The sequence below is a fragment of the Plectropomus leopardus genome, chromosome 22 (genome assembly GCF_026936395.1).
Source record: "Plectropomus leopardus strain MGB_pleo_1.0 chromosome 22, ASM2693639v1, whole genome shotgun sequence".
NCBI lineage: Eukaryota > Metazoa > Chordata > Actinopteri > Perciformes > Serranidae > Plectropomus > Plectropomus leopardus.
In genome coordinates, this window is record NC_142197.1 from 20,984,331 (window position 1) to 21,009,054 (window position 24,724).

The window sequence follows — 24,724 nt, forward strand, 5'->3', positions numbered from 1 at the left end:
ATGCCATGAGAATTTTTTTTAAAAAAATCAACAGTACAAGGAAGTTCTTTACCATTAAGACACCAGCATGGCGTACCGAAAACTATCCTCCTTTCTCTCCCTCAAGAACATAATCTGCAATCAAACAAATGTCTCTTCTCCCTTCAGACTGACCTGGTGACTCTAAATGTAAATTTGCAGACTACAAAACTGATAGCTGACTTCAATGCTTATGGGACTGTCACAAAATTAAAAAATTAGCAATGATTCATTGACGTTATGTTAAACTGCTGCAGCTACTTCATCCTGTTACTTTCACGTCTACACCTCGCTCTCCTCCCTCACTTACTTGTACCCACCTCCCACCAACATCCATTATATTCTACCCACTTGCTCACATTAATTTCTCAGATCTCTCGCCCCCTTTTCCTTCCTCCTCCTTCCCCTCCCTTCTTTTTATCGCTCCATCAAAAAGCAGGGGATATAAATACCTTTCAGCCTGGAGAAGGTTAATTAGTAGAGGGATTTCCAATTAGCTCTTTATCTCTGTAGGGGGGGTAACTAGGACGCAGCCGGGGGCGTCTTTGGATGAGGGCGGGGAGGGTGCATGGAATATGAGAAGGTGATCGGTTGGGTGATGGGACGGCTGGGTGAAGCGGTGAGCGGAGAAGAATCGAGTCAAGAGAGGTACGGATGGTGCTAATGAGAGAATGGCAGTGACAGAGGATGAGTGAGACAGAAAGTAAATGGATCACACAGAGAGAGACAGATACAAAGCAACACAAAGGGAAACACAGTATGGCAGGTGGTTATTAGGATAAGTCAATGAATTGGGTTAAAGGCTGTGGGGGCTGACATTACAGAAGCTCCTCCAGACCTGCAGGTGGTAGGATGAAGGGATTAACCTGGAAACGCTGATTGCTGATGCTTTCTATGACTACACATCTTAAGTGATCACTTACGTTGACCAAAGACATTATTCATTTTAGTAAATTAATACCAGGAGTAGCTACAGGTTCCTGCTGCAGAGATGACACATCAGTTACAGAACAAACACTCCAGAGAAATGACAAGTCTTTTAGGGTACTTCAGAGTACCAAAATGTAGACTAGACTCATACATTATACATGGAGTTTGGAGTTTCCACACTAACAGTTATGGTTATGCTTCATCTTGAGTTTTTATGACTCAAATGTTGTGCACAGACAATCATCTCTTTTAAAAAGCAGCCTCAAAACTTGTTCTTCCTGTTGCCTTACGACAGTGGCTACGGTTACATGCATACTAATACTCCCCCATTATTCCAAACATGACATCAGGATTTCATCCATTCAGTCCAATAACATTTAGAAAGTCAAGAAGAGATGCAAGATTAAATAATTTTATTAGCAAAGCGCAAAGCTGGAAGTTATCCTTTTGGCCAGTTTGGCTGGTTTGCCTATGCTCTAAGGACTCCATAATGTGGAAGATCTGGGGAATTTCATAAAAGAGCTTTGTTTTTTTGCTTCATGTGCTACTGGGCAGCTTTCACAGAAATGAGCATGTCCTGTGTCCAATGCTGTATCCAGGTCTCTTAATAAATCCATGGACAGTAGTCTCTATTTGTCACTCAAAAAGGGAAACTGGAAGACTGACAGGACAGACATGACGCTTGTTAGCCAGTTAGCACATTAACAACACAACCCACTGTTGAGGGAACAAAGGATATTTACCGTGCACTCGCAAACCAGAACACAATTACAAACTGTTTCTCCTAAAGACTTCAACAGCTGACAAAAAAAAAAGAAGAAAAAAATCAATACATAATGAACTGTCAATCAGAGTGATTTCATTTACAGACAGGCTCCGCCAATGCAGATTCAACATGCTGAATCGCCTGAAAAAAGGCAGTAAAAAGGCAGGCAGTATGGGGCACACTCACTGACAGCACAACACTGACAAACAGCGGACCATCAGCTTAGGGTGTCAGGGCCTTGAGCCATATAGACTCCAGTCAACCATAAGCACTGACGTATTAAAGGTGCTATTTATTATGTTATTATTTCTCACTGCTTCAGTGACTCACGTCTCTTCCTTACATTTTAGCTCCTCCCAGTGAGAATGTGAGGAAGAGGTGTGTAGGATACACCTGATTTTCCTCACTGTGTGCATCCAGAATTGCCTCAAATGCCTTTACCCTTACGAAAAAGATGTGCACATAAAGTAATTCTTAGTGCTGTGATTCTGATGCTTTTTGTGATTATTGGTATTCCTCTACGACACAGTGGTGCAGCAGGAATTGAGGCAGCAGACGAGCATGTTCCTCCTCCTCCTCCCTGTCCACGTGTTAAATAATCACTCTCTACCTGAGGGCAGTCTTACAAATAGTTAATCCTGCTCATTCTGTTTCCCAAGCCCCCACAGACCGAACTCTTCAAAAGTCCCAGCTCCACTCCTTGAATTAACATCGTGCTCTGATTTAATTAAAAGCGTTCTGGAGGAGGATGTCCCTCAGAGATCGAAGGTCAACTCAATAATCCTCAGACACAGTCAACAAGTTTGACATTTACACACTCTTTTTTTTCCCAGCATCCAATTAATCTGGAGTCAAACAGGTTGGACACAAACTGGGGACTTTAGTTCGACTCGACACGGACATTATTTAAAAAATAATACTTTGGTTTTGTTTTTCATTTAATGCCACTGGTGAAAGAACTTTATTACAATACATTATTATTACAATATTTTAATATGTTGCATCACTTTTTATAATGCATGTGAGTTACCTTTTATAGTGTCCAGTATGGCAGACTGACTCGTGCATGCAGCTTATTTACGAATGATATTATTTTAAAGATCACACTTTTTTTTCACTTGATGCCTTCCACTTGCCTGAACACGGTGTTTACTTGCCCTGGTCAAGTGATAATGTCGAGAAAAAAACAGTTTGGTGGATACCACCAAACTGTTAGTGCACAGTTGTGATTTAGTTTAACTATAGAAAAAATGCAGATTTATTTCATGCAGCGATCGATCAGCTGGTTGAAGAGTTGGCAGAATATCTATGATTTTCTTTGGGTGACTTCAGCCTAACAAGTGTTAGTTCGGTGTGGACAAAATTGATCATAATTAATATTATTCGGTCTGCTTTGTAAAACACTGTCACCAAAACAGCAGTGAGTTTGAATAATAGACAGACGGACGGATGGACGGCCGTACTGTCGTACAGATTATGAAGTGCCTTAATCTGTTTAATCACACTTAATATCGCTGCCATGTTGGCCAATGTTTATTTACAATATCACACGGTCATAATCTTTGTTGATCTGCTCTTCAATAACAGCTCAATCATTTTGTTGCTTTGCTGAATGGTTTGTTCATTCAGGGCCACATTTTCAACCTGCTGTTAAGAGAGTCGTTCTTAAATATGCTCACTATTCAAAAAATGCTCAGCAGCAGATGTGGAGTCAAATGAAATTCATTCAATAGAAAGCCAAAAAAACAGTGATAACCATAAAAAGTACAACATTGTCCACTGAAACCTTTTGGCACACATTTAATTACCCTCATATCACCAGACCAAATTGCAAATGTGAGTTCGTCTGGAAGCTCTCGGCTCATTTTCGATTTCCAAAGGGGAGTTGTCTGTGGCAGAGGACCAAAATGCCTCTGGACGTAGTTGGATAGAATTTTTAACCAATCAGAGCAACAAAACATATGAATGTAAACAGACTGCAGTCAGCAGAGATGAGCTAGGAGGATTTTGCATCAATATATCTGCACGAGTGTTGCCTTCACAATTTGAAAGCAGTACTTCAACAGAAAGATTAGCTGCAGCCATCTTGTTTTTTTTTTGTTTTTTGTTTTTTTGTTTTTTTCAAAAAATACCTCAACATCGCCCACCTTACTAAGCTAGATTTATGCTTGTTTTAGTGTACCCAGCACGAGGGTGCCCCAGCCAAAATTGGCCTCATCACACAGATTATGTAAAGCACAAAGGTTTCCCCAACTTGTCAGTAATTGTCCGAAACATGACCCATATTAGATAACAGTTGTGATTGGCCTGACCCATGTGAGGCCGGCTGGAAATCTGTCCGAACGGGAGGGGGACGCAGATTGCAGATTCATCTGGTTCCCAGGCTAACATTTAATGCCCCTATAAACCAACAGGTCAGAGGTTAATGCTCCGCCTCTGTGATGTAACTTCTTTAATTTGAAATTACATAGTCTGTTTTCAGTAAATAATACTCGTGCAGATACATTCCTGTTTGACATTGGTGCTGCGGGAAATTCACAGATTATAATGAAAGTTAACCCTTTAACAGTCACACTAAGAAATGCCTTTGCAAGAACATTATAGACCGTAGAATATGTTAACAAAATGCATATAATGCACTGTACAAAGTGCAAAAGTCAATGTAATATAATAGAAATCTGAAAATAAAAGTAACTTCATGCAATGAACATATAAAAAATAAATAAAATAGATACAAATAAAAAATGAATCTATTTAAAAAAGGTATACACATATATGCTAAAAACAAATTTTCAGTGTTATATAATTAAAAAAAGAAAATGTAAGTAACTTCATAAAATAAACAAATAAAACTAATACAAAAAATAACACATCTAGTAACAAAATGTTTGGAATTTACGGTAGGAAAAAAACAAATAGTCAATTTAATATAGTTTTAAAAAAGAGATGAAGCTTATTGTATAATCAAAATACTAAAATGCATTGTATAAAAAAAAAAAACGTTTAAAAATGAAATTAGGTTTTGGCCAGTTTTTACAAAAGCAATTTGATCGCAAAAAATATCAACTGTGCTGTTGAAATGCCTGTTAAAGGGTTAAACAACTTTAATTTGCTGCATTCATTTATTATCTGCACTCAGACTGTGGTCAACAAATGCATTACCATTTATTGATTGTATCTATATGAGTGATTAAGTGAGCAGCAAACCTGCAGTTATTATCAGACAATGTTCCTTCTCTCTGCCAGAACCTCCTACAACCACATCTAGCTGATGGAAGGAGTGTAATTATGTTTGTCAGTCATTTTGTAAGAGTACCCCTCACTACATTCAGATGAGGGACACTGGAACGCAGGTCTTCTTCTTTAGATTGGCTGCTCTCGGCAGCAGATTCGATCTACCCCTCGATCCATGGGATGAGATAAGGAGCTAATAGTCACTCAGCTAATCTCATCCTGGCTTAGGCTCCGTGGCCACACTGTCAGCAATCTGATTAATACTAGCCTGCAGACCTCACACACTGCCAACTGGCTGCCAGCCAGCACACACACATGTCCGCACAGTCACATGTGTTTTTCGTGAAACAGGTATTACATGCACACAAACCCTATACTGTAAAAATCTGGCTATCCTGCATTTTAAAGTAAAGATAATTCTTTCCTGAACATATGATCCTATCGTTAACTACATTGCGTAACTGCTCCTGTCTCTCATTCTTAGTATTAGGAGATGTAACAATTCACAAAAAATCGCAAGCCCATTCTCTGCAGCTTCCAACAGCTGATGCGAGAGACACTTCATTATCCCAAATGATTCCTCTTAGTGCCGGAGCCAGAGTGCAGCAGCAGTTCATTTGGTAACAAGTGGAACTTTTAACAATAACTACATTTGTACAACTCTGTGGCAGAGAGCCTGCAGCCCCACTACAAGAACACACACACACACACACACACACACACACACACACACTGTGCATTCTGCCAAATACCTACTACACAGACACACACACACACACAAGCAGGACTGAGCTGCACACTCTCACAAGCAAGTACTGGTTGCTACGTAACATACAATCACAGCGAAGCGATTTGTACATGTCAAAATAAAATTACCCGTTTCAGGCTAAATTGGTAAATCGATACAAAGAGGTCAGCGCAGCAGCTGTGTTGGCTTCAGTGACTAGAATTAGACTCTGCCAGCTTACATGTAAACGTCAGGCTCTTGTGTGGATTCCGACACCAAAATAAACAGAATCCCAGTCATGCACATATAAAGGTGGTAAAGTCAAAATAACAGAAACATCACAAGATAAAGACGTTTAGATTGGAAACAGTTGGTGGGCTGCCAATGAGGGCCCCTGCCAAGTGAAAGAGACCCATTTTTTAACGCCAAAAATAATGCAAAATAATGATCAATCCAGAAATTAATCATTTAAACTTGTGAGGGAGTCTTTACTTTGCTGTCATTACGGGTTGCGCTTGTTTCTTTCCTCTCTTTTGCCCGTTTTACGCAGAGATCGCTCTATAGGGCCACTACTTTTGCAAGTTTACACATAAACAAACAACATTCCTCTCCACTGTGTTTTTAAACACTGCATTGCAGCCTTGCCGAATCAGACAAATCTTGACGTATAACACAACAGCATTGGCCTCTAACGTGAAATAAAACATAAGCGTCACCAGTGCTTTCTAAACAACAACAATAGCAATAACAATCATTTATCATCCCTGTTATATGGCTGCTGATTTTTACAGAATTTACAGAACAAATCTTGTATTGTGCTATATACTGTAACCTTAATATATAATTATATATATAGTGAAAGAAGATTTTGGCCATGTCACCCACCCTTTCTCTTAACAGGAAACATTGTTGGTTGAAGGTTTCCTTTGTGCTTCTGGCAAGAGTTTCTGTATGACGGAACAAGGTTGAATGACTCAGACTTGATTTTTTTCTCCAATGCTCACCTTGCTCAGGTTTGCAGGTTTGGTGGCGCCTGCTCCAACTTGTGCATTTTTGTGTGTTGCCCTGGATACAAGCCGTTTCTGACACAGGACTGTCTGTCCTTAAACACCACTTTCTGGAGAATTTTCTGTCAAGGTTTTTGACCAACTCATACTGTGCTCAAGTGTTGATCTACCTTTTGGTGAGTTAAAACTTGCAGTTTAATGCAGCTTGTCCATGTTTGGCATTCTATGCTGCTGCTTTTTTTTCCTCAATATGCTATCTATTTACTATTTACTTTGATATTTTCCTTTCTAGAGTTCATCTATTTCAGGCTTAATGCCTTGCCCCAGAGCATCTGTGTTAAGTGGCTAAAAGGGCTCACTAATTCATGTCAATGCAGGAGACAAAATAAATTGTTCTGGAAAAAAATAAAGGATTTGTGTGGAAAATACTTTGAGGACATTGCAAGAAACAAGCCATCATGGGTGTTTTACTCTCTGTAGGACGTTTAAATTTTGTGTTCACCATGTCATATGGGTTGCTTCTGTAAAATGAAGTCAGAAAAATCAAATTTTTGTTCATCTTAATAACTGCTGTCATGTAGCATGGTGCAACAAGTGCAGATTACAGCCTATTGCTAGTTTTTACACAACTGATTTGATGAGCAAATTTTAAGCGCTAAGTGGTTACATTTGTGGTTGAGAAGAAATATTTTGTTCAGATGCTTTAACTGAGCAGGTACTGACTAGGTGCAGGTGAATATTTTAGGATGCCTTTGGCTCTGATTGTGCCTGCACTTTGTTCTAAAGCTGACACACTTTTATGCGGCGTTCCTGTTATTTTGTCCAGCAGCAACAAGGTGACTGAATAAGGCACAACACAGTACATTAAAGGGAAATGAGAGATACCTTTCCAAGTTTAACAGAAAGCTCTTATCACATTCACACTCTTGCTGGTGTGATAGCCACCTTATACCCTTAACAACACATCGAGTCTCACCCACTTCTTTCCTCTACCATCTGAGCCAGGTTCCTATGTAGGCGCTCACCTTAAATAGCTCAAGACAGAGTTACATCAGATCCTGTGGCAGGGTTTAAAATCCTGTGAAGTCAATAAAAACTGAATCTAGTCTATGTATCAATCCACAGGCTGCTGGTTAATGTCTGAGATTATACTGCGAATAACTTCTCCAGGTATTGAGACCACAAAGATGAACCATAATTGTCCATCTTGAATAAAGATCACACTTTTTCAGACAATTTTAAATATAAAAACAGAACAACAGGAGAACATGCTCTTGGTTTGTACATTTTTGACCATTACCTATGAATGTTCTATAATTTAAAGTTTCACCGATCCATGTTTTTATGTCAACAATGACGACAAAATGACTGCATAAAATTGTCTCTCAGAGAGACAAATCTACAGAGAATTACCATTCAACTCAGCAGTTCTCCTTAGCCCTGTGGAGCACTTACTGTGTTTTAAGGCCCAAAATTTTACTGTTTTGGTTCATTCTTCCAACTCTGTTCAGCATTGCTTCCAGCAGCAAAACAAAAAAGAACAGATAGTTTCTTCAAGAGCTAAAAAAGTAAAGTGAGTAATAGATTTACATATGTAAGATGTCAAGAGACACCAACCAAAGGGTTTCCCACACAGTCATTTATTTGCGGCAGCCTGCCATGATTAAAACATGCCTCGCCAAAAGCAGATTTTGTATTTTTGGAGTAGTGATGTGCAAAACTGGCCAAATTCCTACACGTTTAAACAATGGGCAAAAAACATGTTTTTTGCAGACAAGCACACAATTGCGCATTCTTGCCGACTTTTATGAAATTCAGTACGCTTACATGAACACATAAGTGGAACTACAGTTATAGCTTGATTCGGCCATTTAACTGTACTACTGTCCTGGTCCCAGTATACAAGCACCAGTGGAGAAGCAATTTATTGACAGAAGTATGTCTGACTCCTCCACAGTAGGTAGCAATATGGCTCCTTTCAGCTAGTTGCTATATAAACCTGTATTATTTTTTACAGTCGATGATATAGACCCAATCAAAATCACAACTGTTTATTTACAATAACTTCAGGATAGAAATTGATGCACACTTTCTTCTGCTGGGAGATAGAGTTGGTGGGTGTAATTCAGTAGAAAGAAAATAGTTCCTATATGACACTGTTCACAATAGGGTCTGTTGATCATCTCATTTCTGGAAAGAGACTTTGCTGCTGGGTTTTCAGATGTATTTCTTTGGTGCTCTGAACAACACCAGCCAATTGAAATCTACTTCCATTATATTCAGGAAAGGGCAGACATCCCTACAGCAGATATCGCCAACACTTGGCACCTCACACCAAAACAATCTAGACTGATAAACTGCACTACAGGTAAGAGGAAAAGTAGGTATTTTTGATTTGGGTATCACTATATAGGTGACAATAAATTATTGTGATGAACTTGTTATGCTGCCCCAAAATCACAATAAAGCAGGTTTAACTGCCAACTATTTGCTAATGTCCCTGAAGTCAAACTGTTTATTTATAGTGCTTGATTTTATTGCATATTTTATCCTTTTTCTAATCTTTATTCGAATCTTGTTCTCTTCGTTGTCCATTAATTTGACTGTTACAGGTTGAGCCTGTCTGAAGCCTATAATTTCACTGTCTCATTGCTGTGCACACTGCACCGGAACAGAAGACAATGAAAGCCTTCAACGTTGAGCACAGTGGGGTTTTTATTCCATTAAATGTTCCTTTCATACCACAACTGGTTTCAGACTGGTTTTTCTACCAGCCTTTTAATCCACCAACAAGGAAGAGTTCCCAACAAAAGCATCATTCTCAACTGCATCAACACTAAATACTAATGATGATGTTGTGATGGGATCACTCCAGCTGTGATAATTTGACTCGTATCTTAAAGGGATACTTGCAACCATCTTTGTATCAAAACAATGTGGGTAGGATGTGTAGATGAACTGTAATAAACTTCCCTCCAGCTAAAAGCAGTGCCTGGATATCCCTCCTTCCCCCCGGTGGTGTTTTGCTGGCTTTTGGGGCTGTTGCTCGAACTACAGGCTGTCCTTTTGCATTTTTTCGTATAGCCCACCACCCATGCCGCCACAACCATGAACTCAAAGAGTATACAGCTAATTAAGAAAAACCCAACCCCTCTTTTAGTCTCTAAAACTCAGACCAAAATCTTATCAAATGGTAAAACTAGGCAGTGCTGATCAAATATAAATTTAAGATTATGTCCCTACACTGCCTATTTCTCACCTAAAATGTTTTCACAAACATGTTAATGCCCCATTTTGCCATTATGGTGAGAGTTTGTGACCAGGAAGTGGTCGTCCTCCCGCAGAGGACAAAAAACAGAGATCAAACTGTAAAACTAAGCAGTGTTGATCTAATGTAAACAAGGAACCAATTACTGTGTTGTCTGTTTCTTGCCTCAAATGTTTCCAGAAACACGCCTCAGCTTACTGTTCAACTGTAACATGAGTTTCAGAACGCTGCTTGACGTCACTGATACGATGGATTCTGGTAGCTCTATTCTTTCTACCTTTTAAGCAAAAGCCAATGCCACAGCACTTTTCTCTGTTTTCTCTGGTCATGGAGCATCAATTTAAAAAGTATTTACATCTTTCTACTGCAGAGACAGCCTAGTTTTATGTGTGGACTGTCTTTATATTGGTGAAATACTTCTTTAAAATGTGGGCTAGGGGAGTTAAGTAGGGAGCAATGGCCCTGTCCATACTTCCAACCCCTCTGTTTGTGGCCCCTTATATCTGACTACACCCACTTTACAACTTTGCCATTGTGGCCTAAACTGTAATTTTTTGTGAGCCAGGGGCATAAAGTGGAGGGACCAATGGCCCCTTCACTGCTATCTGCCCACTCACTTCCAGCTCCTTAGTTTAGACCACACCCATCTTAAAACTTGGCTTTCATTTTCATCTTAACAGCACACCTGTAAAATCTTGTGACTGCATCTTGCACCGTCGAAACATTATTGCATTGACAAAGTCCATCCACAAACTGACAGACTTATAAGCACCAAGTAAAACACTCTAAACAGCCTCTGTGGTAGTTCCTGCCTCAGTTAGTGTCACCTGGACAACATTTTGCCATGATGACACACAAACAGACTTGCAAGATGAAAACAATACCAGCTGCCAAGACATTGTTGCAGTTAATGTTATAATGTTGAATATAACATTAGAAAGTATAAGATATGGGACCCTCTTAGGTGTCAATAGAGTGCCTTGGACAGAGCAGGAAGGAGATGACAAGGACATTAGCATGGCCACATATGCACTCACCTCTCTGTCTCTCTCTATCTCCAGGCCAGCCTCCAGCAGGTTGGCCTCAAATTCCTGTCTGATTAGACGCATCTCATGGTCGGCCGGCTCCGTTAGCTCGTTCCCTCCTGCAGCTCCAAGCTCCATGAACACCTCACCGACGCTCGCAGCGTCCGGTGCCGATATGCTGCCTCTTGCTGCCGCCGCATCTGATCCCGCCGCAGGGGGAAAGTTGCCATTGGAAACGATAGATAACCTGTCGTGTGAAACCGAGGTGCTGGCGGGAGATCGTATGGAGCTGCGCCGTCGCTGATGGAAGACCAGAACATAGTCAACTTTTCGTCTGCCATCAGAGAAGTAAAGGCCTTTTCCGCTGCCTTGAGGGCTTGATGTTGAATCCACGACCTGTAGGGAGAGCAATCAAAAGGGAATGTAAAATATTTAGTAAGTCAGCAGTGGTGTTAAATCAGCAGCACCAACCATTCAAACTGCTGGTAGAGGAAATCATCATCTCTAATCAATTCAATAAGTCCACATTGTTTAAAGACAGCATATGCAGAACCTTTACGCAGCAGTGGAGTTATGTAATAACCATTTGAATGAACTTAAACATCTACTGCACTGTCAGCACACGCAAACAGAAGTGGCTTTTGGCAGGTTCTCAAAAACACTGAAGTGAGAACCTTCAGCAGCAGAGTGGGCAGTCAGCTCACCTTTGGCAGTTTTATTCTTTATTTAGACAGAGGGAAAGTAGAGAGGGAGACTAAACATGGACGACACAAGAGGGAACGCTCTATAGGCTCTGGACACGATGAGAGATTTTTTTTAACATCCGAGCTGGTTTCTTATTTATCAGCGGGACAGGTTTTTAGTAGAAGTTAAATTCTAGTCTGTTCAAAAATGGCATGTGTGTCCCATATGAAGGTGAAGTTTATTTTTTGGCATGCCGCCACAATTAAAACATCCGCCACCACAAATAGATTTACCACTGCTATTGAACATGTACTGTGTAGTTATTCATTGCACCACACTCTCGGAGCGCAGCGTGCACTGTCATAGACGGAGCAGTAGAACACCAGGCGCATTGAAAGTGAAACCTAACTAATAATTGTGCTGAGTCTAAAAGTTTGCATTCACTCACTCTGCACTCTGCTTCTCCACTTATCCATCAATCTGATCAGCTATCAACTAATAAACAATAATAATAATAAACAATGCTAAATTCACAGACCCTCAAGAAATATTCAGATTTAGAAAGGAGAAAATGATAATGTGGATGCATTTCAAGAGTAAATAATGGTTATAAATGCTTTCATGTTTGATAACCTGGCAAGCAAACAAGCTGCTATAACCTCTCACTACAGCACAATAGCTATGTGACTATGTCTGAAACTGTTGCAACTTCTACTTTGTACATCTGCATGACAAAAAAAGTCACCATGGTGAAATGCCTCATAATTTCCCAGTAGCGAAACAGTTAATGTTTGTGATTTTTTTTCTATCTCACTGAGTGACAAATTCTAACTCCAACTCCGACTGTATGTCTGAAATAATAGAAACGGTAGCTTACAGGACTCACTTAATGGTATGTCAGTGTGAAGTTTAGCTTGGATCCCGATGTCATTAAAATATGGCAAGATGCTTTTATGGTTCCAACGCCAGATTAACTAAAATATTTAAAAGCCCCCAGGTGTCTATGGTCCTCCAACACAGGCTTTTACATTTATTCAGACTTACTGGACCTTGAAGTGCACGCACTGTTTGATTGCCATCTTACTTTCACCTGTTGGGTAGAACAATTTACATGACTTGTGTCCAAAATCCCACTGTATTTACTGCATAATGTACTACATTTACTTCGTGCCAATACATTTGAACATTTAATTGTCTTCTCTTTTAAAAACTATAAATGACCGAGTGTCTACCATGTAAAGATAATAAATGAGTAAATCTGGGATTGATTTTAGACACAGCTAGTTTGGTGATCTCACATATTTTCCCAGCATAGCTCCGCCCAAATGAAGTCTAATCTACACACAACTTTGTTTGCATTAGGCATATGCTATGATGTGAACTTTAGAGTTGTGGTTGATTGTATTTTGTTGTTTTAATTATATTAATTATATATAGAACCAAATCTAACAGTGACTTGCTGTTGTTGTTTACAAACTAAAGAACTGATAGATTTTCCTTTTTAAAATGAGTAATATTTTTCTTTTTTTTTTAATATCATCAAGGTCATTTTCGCAAAAATACTCTGAACTGTAGTGATATTTTAGTGCTATATGGCCAACCTTTACTGTGCAAATATTTTCCCACAATAAACTGTCATATTAGTTTGCTCCTCATGTCCAAAGATGTCATAAAAAAAATATATTTTAATATACCTGAACTGTATTTACTGTAAACAGCCCTTAACCATAGCATATTGTCAAGTAAAACAATAATATCCATAGTAAATTTTCAAAGATCTTACCAGCTGAGACTAGTGATGCACGTGATTAGTCGACTTGTCAATTAAACGCTGTTACCCTTGCTAGTTGTCAACTGAACTTATATTTAAAACTGTATCATTTTTTATCATTTTATGCAATTGCATTCACCCAATAAAAATGCTGTAATAATTGGGCATGTTTCTGAAAGATTTATTTTCATAAAGAATATTGTTTACAATAAATGTTATTAATTAACATTTAATTCTAAGTTGTTGTCATGTTATGGACAGCCTTTCCGCAGATCTTCTTAATATGCAATATTTTTCAGATAATTTTTAACCTTATAGATAAATTGTGCTAAATGTTGACTGTTTTCTGAATCGTTTCTTACCTTCAGACTATTAAAATGGTCTGCTAGTCTAAGATAAACTTCCATCCAAACGTCAGGGAAAGTTGTCATAAGGAGCATCGCGAGTCAAGACTGCCATGTAGGCCTGTGATACTCAACTTACAGCCAAGGCAGTTGGATGCCTTATTGTTTTCTAAATCACAATAAAGTCAATTGATCTACACTGTAACCTTTTGTTGTACTTTGAATTGAAATACGGTTCCAAAGTGCATTTTAAAAAGCATCAAAATAGAGCTTGTTAATCAAAAACAATGCCAGGGGAGGGTCCCTCCACAGCCCCCAACAGAGGTCCAAGCTAAGCCCCCAATGCACATAAATCTTAGAAACGCCCCTGCCAACACTTGACCTGTGCCTCCCCCAGCAAAAGAAGAGCATCTGTGATGCAGGCTGTGCTACAGTACACAGCACACACGGTGACTGCTACATCCAAACTTCAAACCTTGAACTTTTCAAAACGGTTTCTGTTTGCTGACATTTCTCTAGAAAGAGGAGAATGCAACTTTAGCCTAGCTAGCTCAAAGACGGTTCCTAAATAGGCCACTCGTGGTGGCAAAAGGTGAACAAAACGTTCTCTGAAGGTTGTCAAAATCTTTAACAGAACCTCACCTCTCAGCTGGCATTAAATATTTGACTGTATTGTGGTCCTAACTTGCCTGTATATCGGGTCAAACAGCAGCAGCAGTTTAAGAATCACTTTCTGAACGGTGGTTTGAAGTATGAAAACTTACAGTGGGTCGTCAACACGAAGTGGCTACAGGTGAAGCTAATTAAAGTCAAGAAAAAGACGAGAGAAGCAACAGAGTGTCGGCGGATGGATACTGTTGTACTTACAGGGCTCTTGTCCTCAGTCGGGGAGATCTGCATGCTGTTGCGCTTTAAACACAAACAGAGAAGTAGAAAAAGAAGAAATAAAAGAAGAGAGGGAGTGAAAGTTGGCAGTTTTCGCAGAAAAAAACAGCCACATTCATCATCATCACCACCTTCACCCCCGTCATCCCCAAATGACACCCGAGGTCACTCCAGTTAGTCCACAGTCCGCGAGGAGCGACGGCTCATCTGCACCGCGGCTCATTGTTTAGTTAAAGAGAGGGCAGTGAGGATGAAGAGGCTGCTCATAGACTCTCAGCAGCCTGCTCGCATGCTGGTGATACCCATCTATCCCGCTGAGTGATCTGGAGGCTGCCTGCGCACCGCCGGCGCTTTGGCACCCAGCATGCCACACTGTAAAAAATGTCTGTCGTCGAAATGCTATTTGGGCTTGTTGTTGAAAGAAAAATATATATTCCAATATTTTAAACTCGTTTCTGCTAATTGGTGAGAATTATAATAAAAATATTTTCGGTGTGGTTTCAATAGTTTTTAGAAGTTTTGCCTGTTTTTGAACAGGGGTGTCCATTAGGGGGGGGAAAGGGGGCCATCATCAATCATGTTCATCCATTACCAATGAAAGGGAAATTTTGGACATTGTACATTGTACAAATTTTGGACATTGTACATTTTGGACCAATGTATTCACCATTACTTATTAAAACAACAAAAATAAACACTGTATTTATTCTTACTTTAATAAAATGTAGCATTTTTCTTAATAAATTGGGAGGAAACTCTCCTGAATGGTATAAGTTTTTTTTGTTTGTTTGTTTTTACACAACCATTGCAAGAAAAAAAAGAAAGAAACGCGGGTTTATGGCCACATGACCTGAAAGATTTACTGGTCTAAATAATAGACTGTATATAAAAATGAACGACATGTCTTAATTTCTTCCCACTCTACATAAATGATGCTAAAATATCCCCAATATGCCTTGGTGTCATCATTTGGAGGCAGATTCTGTGCAGCAGGCATTTTCTGCAGTCTTCAGTCCCACCAATCGCAAGCAGCGCCATTGATCATGAGCACACTGATTGGCTTACACAGTTGTCAGTCAGCTGTCAAATCCCCCTTTTTATACCCTTAAATAATGAATTAAAACCAAACTTATCAGAAAAATAAACAATTGAACAATCATCAGTGTGATACGAACTATCTAAAATGACAGAAACCATCTTTGGGAAAAAATTATATGACTAGTTTTTGTTTGGCCCATGTGCCATCCGCTAACATGGAGGAGGCGGGGTTTATGACCTATACTGCAGCCAGCCTCAAGGGGGCAATTCATATGTTTTGGCCTCACTTTTGGAGAGCTCTTGTGTCATCCACTTTTATTATACAGTCTATGATCTAAACAAGGAGAGAGAGAAAGCACGTGCATGTGTTGATATGAGTTAAGGATATTTAGGGAAGGCCCATTCATTGGACCTTTTCATTGGCCGAGCCATTTTGATGTGCTGGCCTGTTTCTGAAAATATGCTAAATCTCAAATTCAGAATATAAACACAAACATGTCAGAGTAGGTGCAAGTATACAGAATGAGTATGAAGTGAAATGAATTTCACCTGACAGTAGAAAAATCCCTCCTTTCAAAGGTTTATTTACATTAAAACTTGGAAACTCACCTTCACCTTGAGCTCATTTTTACCCTATTTTATAATAGAAAAAAATCTCTCTTGCGCTTGTTTAAAACACGACAGGTTAAGATGGATATTTTTTGCAGCGTGGAGAGAGGGAGCAGCCTTGGCTGCTTAGACAGCCCACTGATGTAACTTGGAGAGAGACCTCTGTTTTCCTAATAGCTACATCATAATCACAGAAGCAAATATATAAAATGTAATTGTAGCACAGCTCTTGTCCCAGGAATATATTTCTGTCTCTCTCAGAATGAGCATTTTAGATGACACACACACACACACACACACAGACACCCTCTGAAGCACAGCTAACCCCAGGCTTTACCATTAACCTATTTCTAATATCAGCCTTCATCCTCAACTCAAGTCTTTTCCCAAAACTAACATTAACCTTGAACTCATGTGTTGACGCTTTTTACTGAAATTCAGGTCAAAGTCAGTTCAGTTCTCCTAGACGACTCTTATTTTGAAAGGCTGCGAGAATAAAGCTCTTGAAAAACAAATCTTGTAGAACAGCTCCCTCCATCATCATAACAGATTAAAAGTCATGAAGTCATTTTAATGAGATTCTTTCTATTTTATGCTGAGTCATAAAAATGATGCAAGGCTATGCAATGCATTACTCATGCAGGAAATATTACATGATTAACTAATTTTTACAAGTCTCTCCTTGTGAGTATGAGCAGGCTCTAACCTCAGACTGGTTCCTAAAACCAAAAAACAAAAGTTCAGTGATGAGTTGTTGTTATTTTAGCAACACACACACACACACACACACACACACACACACACACACACACTGTATCACCTGTAATAAACTTTGTGACTCCTCAACCCAGGTTTCTTCTGTAGGTTCAGGCTCCAGGATGCTGTAGGACATGGGGTCCAGTCCCATCCCGGACATATCCTTGGTGAGATGGTACAGGGCATCACTGTGGATGGACGAAGACTCGCTGAGCGCTGTGGCCACTCGCATAAGGGTTGCACCATTGGTCCATGACTCTGGAAGACATTTATTTTGAAAAGACAAATGATTTCATGACATTTATTTTGAAAATACATCTGATTTTTGGGTAATTTACTTCTAATTTTTTTTTTTTTTGGGCCATGAAAGAATTCAAATCAATTTGCTCACATTTTAAGAGAGCTCTATGTTAAAATATAACTAAAATGTTGAAGGTTTAAAGGGAATCTGTCAACTGTGCATGTGCTGTGATGCCACTCACTAATATTCAACATTTTCAACATGGAGGTAGTGAAGAGGTGCATCTATAGGCAGTGGGTCCAGTTTACTCTGGGTAAACATTTCCCACCAGGAACACAAAAACACAGGAGTGAAACGGGGTGAATGTGGAGCTTCTCGGATGATTCAGCTGTATTGATTCAGGTGTATTTTCACATCTTGTCCTGTGCAGCTTTCTTTTGTTTATCCTGGCAAAGTCAGCCAGCCGCACTAAAACTTTCAAAGCCTGCCTCACATTTATGCACTTCAGAATAGTCATAAAATAAATATAAAAAAGAAAATGTGCTTTCTATATCAAATGATTGAGACAACAGCATGACTATAAATGTAATGTTCATACATTTGGTTAAAAAGATTGGCCAGCCTGTCAGTTATTGCTAACACTGACACAAGGGCTATGGTCACTTTAAGGATGGACGAAAAAACCTCTAAGGAGAAACTTGTTGCTGAATCTTAAATTGTGAAGTGAATCCTTGCTACCACAGATGAAAGCAAATGTCTCAGCCCTCCAGCCCATTGATCTCTAGGACATTTAGAGAAGTAAGCTTTTTCGCTTTTTGCCCAAAGTTGGATGAAAAGATCAATACCACTCTCATGTCTACATATATAAGACTACAGCCAATGTCCACTCAGCTGAGCTTAGCACAAAGACTGGGACAGGGGCAAACAGCCAGTTCTCTGCAACAGTAACACAGCAGGTATAGTGCACCCCCCAAATGATCATTTTAAAATAAATTGCACACCCTGTGTTACGTTGATTTCGGAAAGGAAACATGTTTTTCTCGCATGTCTCCACAGTGAACGAAGAATCCAAAAACTGAGAAAAGTCTTTATGACTTGAAGTGCTGGGGGTCCAAGTTAAACAACAGCAGAACTATTATATTCATCTACAAATTCTTACACAACTCATGCAGTATAATCTCAGTCTCATTTATCCAGTTGTATGCTTATTACTTCCTGAAAAACATGCATTTTGGCTAAAACATTACAATATAAAACAATTCTGCAAACTCTTAAAATCACACTACTCGTCCACGTGTGTCCAATGTTACGCTTTTAGCAAAAATGCACGTATTTGGAAAGAATTGAGCATACGACTGAGTAAATAAGATTGGATTATACTGCACGAGTTGTGTGAGAGTTTGTAAAGTAATAGATACACAAAAGACCATGTGGAAGGTGGAGTATTGCTTTGAAGCGCAATAATAAACAACTTGTCTTTTATTGTTTAATCTATTTAAGACAGGAAGTTGTATGGTTTTACAGGGGGTTATGTGTCAGACTCTTTCTTGGCAGGATGGCGTGACTTTGGCGTGAGGTTGGAGGCTATCCACGGAGGCTTCAATAAGTCAGTGCTCCCTACCAAGAAATAGTCCACCCCATAACTCCCAATAAAACCACAATCTGCCATTTTTCTACTTCAGTTTTTGTATACATTAAATGAACTAGATATTATGTCTAAATTTATGCGTTAAAGCAAAGTTGCCATGCAGATTTCTATTTTTACCTATTGACGATGTCAGGTTAGCTGTTTCAACCTGTTTCCAGTCTTTATGCTAAGCTAAGCTATGTTAACTGGCTGCTGGCCGTTGCCTTTTATTTAATGTGCAGATATGATAGTTGCACTGACCCACTCATCAAACTTTTAGAAAGAAAATGCAAAAAACAAATGACCCATAATTTTAACTATCAATGCTCTACACACTTTTTACCTTGACATATGTCATCAACAAACTGGAGCGCAATTATGCATCCACTTTTTTCACGTTTCCCTATCAAACCTACATAGGACATCTTGGTTATGACGTAGCCTCCCGATTTCTTATTATTTGGAGCCACAGATATGCAAAGTTGCCTCATGAATCTTTCAAACTGCACACATTGATGTGCGTGTCAGTCAATCACAAACCCTGTCTAGAAGCACTTTACAAAGGACAAGCCTACGTACAGTAGAGCCAACTTCTTAACAATCAGAACACAAAGAACACAATAAGGAAAAGAAAAAGCACAAGAGAGAAAATATGTTCAATGGCGTAAAAGTTTGATTCTCCACAGGGCGCAGGGGGGGGGGGGAAAAGACACCAGCAGATTACTTGTTGCTAAGCCATTGTTTATCCTGAGGATTTTTTCAAACAGTTCCTCTCGGGGAGTTTAAAGTGGAGTGGTGACAGACAGACATTTCTCCATCTTCATCAATCTGCCGTGTTGTCAGGAACCGCAACAGATTTTTTAGTAATAAGGTTACTATGTGTGTGTATGGTTATTTTAGGGATACAGACAGCTGTAGCCATAGTAACGCACCAGGCCACGTGCTGTGCTCTCATTTCAGCACCACGGACAGCTCGCTCTATTTCATTCTATCTTCCTCTCTCTCATTCGCAGAGTTGTACAACACTTTAACATACTGTACGAGCAAGAACCAGGTCAAGAGGGAAAAATATTTTTATAATGTCTCTATTGAAGTATTTTGGGCCTGTAAGGACAGATATTTTTATGGCAACAGTTGGGTTTCTGTTCCTCACAGCTCACTTGACAGCAGTGCAGTAGCCTGGAGGTTAGAGAGGCAGGCCTATAACTGGAAGGTCGCCAGTTTGAATCTGGTAGGAGGGGAATTGAATGAGAAAATCCCTCATGTATAAATATAAAGCAGGGCATCGCAGAAAAATATGTTGCTGACGGTTTCTTGATTTTAAAATAAAGTATGAAGTAGATTTAAAAAGCATTGGAAACAGTCATCAACCATGCGTTGAGATTTCCCCAAAAAGGTTTCTAGGGGACATATTACTTATAATGTCTTTGGGCAATCTCTGTAGCAATGCTTAATATCATACATGTTTAATGACTGGGTCTACCGAGAACAGGACTAAGGGCTCAAAGTGTCAGGGCCCCCTGAGCCTTCACCTGAAAAATGCCATTAAAATTTCATCTTTCAGTGAGAAAGAGACTCAAACTGACAACAAAAAAATGCAAACAAATTACAAAGGAAGATGAAAAGATGACAAAGAGACACAAAGTGACCATACAGAGATACAAATATACCTCAAAGAGACACAAATTGACCTTTAAAGGGACACAAAACAAAGACATGCAAAGGAACTAGGATGGAGAGGAGCTAGATACAGAATAACTACAAGGAGACACAAAACAAGCAAAAAAAGACAAAAATGTCCCTCATAGACACACAAAATGGCCAAAAATACCCTGATATAACTCAAAGAGACACCAATGGACCTTTAAAGAGAAACAAAATGACAACAGACATGCCAGGGAACTACAAAGACACAAAACAGAAAGAGATGGAGAGGAAAAGAAACACAAAACTACCAAAAAAGACACAAATATACCTAAAAGAGACACAATTTGACCCTTGAAGAGACACAAAACGACAATAAAGACATGCAATGGAAGTACAAAGACATACATTGCAACCACAAAGAGATACAAAACAATCAAACAGACATACATGTGCCTCCGAGAGACATAAACCAACTAGAAAGAGAGACGCAGGGACCAGAAAAGACCCAAATATACATTAAAGAGACAAAAATTTACCTTAAAAGAGTCACAAAATGACAACAAAGAGATGCAGAAGAACTACAAAGAGACACAGAAAAACTTTATAGACAGACACAAAATGATCAAAAAAGACTCAATGTACCTCAAAGAGACACAAGCGGAGCTTTAAAGAGACACAAAACAACAACAAAGACATGCAAAGTAACTACAAAGACACAAAATTACCACAAAGAGATGCAAAGGAACTACCAGCACATAAAGAACTACCAAAAAGGACTCAAAAATATACCTCAAATAGACACAAAATAACAAAGAGATACAAAAAAGAAAAAAGAGATACAAAGAGATGCAGAGGAATTTCAAAGATGGAACGACTACATAGTAACAAAAAATGTCCAAAAAAGACACAAATATACCTCAAAGAGACACAAAACAACTACTAAGATAAATGAAACAACAGTAAAACACAAATATACCTCTAAAAGACACAAAAAGGCTTCAGAGTGACACAGAACACACAAAATTACCATAATAAGACACTTAATCACAAAAAGATGCTGACAACTTCAAAGAGACACAAAACAACAACAACAAAAACAGGCAAAGCCAAGGCAAAGACCATGTGTATTACTTCTATGCAGGAGAGGTGGAGGCCTTTTGCATGTCTATGCCCAGGGGCCCATTGTCACATAATTCTCCCCATGCTTAATTCAGCGTAATTTGCAGGAAAATGCGTGAAGATTAATACATTATGTCTCATTCATGTTGTTGTGTTATGACATCTAATAACACATTTTCTCTAACAAGGCGTTCCATGAGACAAATTATTGTAAATTGGGCTTTAACTTCCCACATTTTATCTCTTTTTTGTGTGTCCAAGAGTTAAAAAGCTTCCTCAGTTTCCTCAAAAGTTGCTTGATATAATATGAGGACCTTTTGGGAATTTCACACTGCCCTGGCTGCTCAGACTGATTGTGTAAGATAAACACGCTCTCTATCACAGTCATTTTTAATGGCAGAGACAAAGGGCAGCCTTCAGAGAGCAGCTAATGGGCAGCCACACAGCACACAGACTTAATGCTGATGCTTTTATACGTGTTGTCTCAGCTCTGGCTCACTGACCGCATGAGAGCCTTAACCCTGTCTTATTTTGGTTTCATGTTATAACCATCTTGATTAAATTAAAATACTTATGTAATGCAGCTGTAAAGATTTTCAACACTTTGCAATGTAATGCACTAGATCTGCTGAAATTCAAAAGAATTGTGTCCTAATTATTAAAGTCCCCCCTCCACTCAAGAATGTGTATTGTTACTTGGATTCTTGATATTTACTATGTAGAAGGATGTTTGTGCCAAGTTTGACACTAGAGTTTGACATAAATCCACAAGGCCCCTAAAATCTGACGTTAACAAGTGTACCTTACAAGCAGGATTTTGTGACGTCACAGCTAGTTTGGAAACCATTCAGAGGCCAATATGCAACTTATAAAAGTTCATTAAACTTGAACCTTATATGCACAGAAATAAAAAAAACTTTCAGACAGCAAACCAGTGAGCCTAAAAGCAACCCCATAAGTGTTTCTAAGATTTTAGGACATTTCTTGGATTTTAGGAAATTTCTCAGATGTTAGGATTTTTATTTTTTTTTTTAGGATTTTAGAAATTTCTAGGATTGTGGGATGTTTCTAAGATTGTAGGACAATTCCCAGAAAAATTGGATGTTTCTAGGATTTTAGGACATTTCTAGAAATTTGGGATGTATCTAGGATTTAAGGACATTTCCAGGATTTAAGGGTGTTTCAAGAATTTTAGGACATTGATTTCTTAAAAAAAAAAAAAAAAAACTAGAAAAAGGGCAATGAGCAACTTGGCAAGAAATGTCCTACAAATTAAGATAAATGAATAAAAGGTGACAAGAAATAACCCCAAAAAAATAGGGTAAGGATTATTATTAGAAAATTAAAAAAAAAAAAAAGTAAATAATATGTTTAAAAAAGGCCCAGAAAAATATATTTAGAATTATTATAATTAGATATTCAAAATTATGTTACAGACAAAATACACACATACACGTCTATATCTACATATAGATACATAGATATAGACAGATGGATAGATAGATATAAATATATGTTCAACGTTTTACTAAATTCTTGCTATTTTTGGGGCCATGTCTTGTTAAGCTGCTCATTGTCTCCTCCCCATGTTTCTGAAAGACATCAAACCAATTTGCTCAGGCTTCAAAGGACTAAACTACGTAACTTTCTCTTCTTTTTTTAAGGAAAAAAACACATCAGACACAAATTGTATTTTATGTCTTCAAACATGTCTGGAGGGGGTCTTTAATTTTCCATACAACAGCAGCGATTGAACTTTCCACATGTTCTATTCTGGGTAAACAAACTACGCAGAAGCCTGGTTGGGTTGCCAAATGCGAGGCAGGGTGTGTGCAACAGCTGGGACGTCATTATTGGCTATCAATTGGCCATCTCCCATCAAAGATACGGTATAATAATGACTCTGGAACATAAAACCTCCAGGAGGCTCGATAGTAAACCCTGACGTCCCAGAGCTGCCAAATCATTCCCCTGCTGCAGTCAATATCGCCTGCCTGCATCGTGTCAAAATGTTTCCCCCTGGAGCTACCCGATAAAATGTTCATGCACTACAGCACACAAGTTCTGAAGTCTCAGCTTGGGGCCATTTCTGAACAGAGGGGGATGCTTCATGTTGCTTTTCAAGGTTTAAGGGGATTTTAGGGTCATTTGAAATCAGCCACAACAGCTTCGTCACCTCACTTACACTAAAGCACAGCGGCGTTCAGCCATGCAAACTAACCCGGATTACCACCCTGCCTGAGCTTTACTGCGAGGGAGCACATCTCTGAGATAAAGTCCTCCTTAAAAACTGATTTGCTCTGTCCAAATGTGGCAAAAGATGAGAACAACAAGAGGACTACAGCAGCACAGAGGGGTCTGAACGAATAACCAAATTAAACTACAGCAGCCTCACATGCAACTGTATCCCCTCCCCTGTTGACGGCGGCCCCACACGGCCTGCTGACACACACACATAAACACACACACACATGGGGGGAACTGGGATGGGACAATAGGCGGGTTACTCTACAGTGGTCCTGTCTAGTGTGTCCTTTTTGTTTGGTGAGGATACAGGCAGGACAGGCCACACAAAGGAGCTGGCTTTCCTATAGGTTACTCACCTGCACAGGCAGAGGAGGGGGATTTGCGGAGAGCCATTTCGCCTCAACTCTTTGTGACTCCAGCTGAGAGGCAGGCCCCGTTTCAGTCTGCGAGTTCGGTCAGTCGGCCATGCTGGTTTGCTGTCAGCAGCAGGTGAGAGAAACAACAGCAACACTCTGACTCAGTAGTGCAATCCTCAGCTCAGTATAGGCTTAGCTCTGCTGGGATAATACGCTCCTCCAAATGGCTGACTGGGTAGCAGAAACTCCACAACTCAGCTTATTGTGTACACTCGCCTAATACACCGCACACCGGGGCTCATGGGTAACAGACCGGCTGGCTGATTGGGTGTTCTGCAAAGGAATTACAGGCACACAGACACAAGCAGAGATTATTGGGCCCTCTAATGTGCATTAATTACTGTGCCTTCTGTTGAGGTTTAGAT

At 39.4% G+C, this 24,724-nt stretch overlaps 1 protein-coding gene across 2 annotated transcripts in view; it reads right to left on the bottom strand.

Moving 5' to 3' along the window:
- ano2b (anoctamin 2b) overlaps positions 1 to 24,675 on the bottom strand; it is a 94,052-nt gene extending 69,377 nt beyond the window's left edge. Inside the window, exons 1-4 of one of the 2 annotated variants that reach the window (XM_042511446.2) lie at positions 24,300 to 24,675; positions 17,127 to 17,320; positions 14,642 to 14,683; positions 10,988 to 11,371 (exon numbers count right to left, since the gene is read on the bottom strand). In XM_042511446.2, the coding sequence (XP_042367380.1) occupies positions 10,988 to 11,371; positions 14,642 to 14,683; positions 17,127 to 17,320; positions 24,300 to 24,336 (657 nt within the window). In that variant the 5' untranslated portion in view covers positions 24,337 to 24,675. The remainder of the gene's footprint in view (positions 1 to 10,987; positions 11,372 to 14,641; positions 14,684 to 17,126; positions 17,321 to 24,299) is intronic. The other variant, XM_088072666.1, reaches the window with a different exon arrangement.
- Between the last annotated feature and the right edge of the window lie 49 nt (positions 24,676 to 24,724).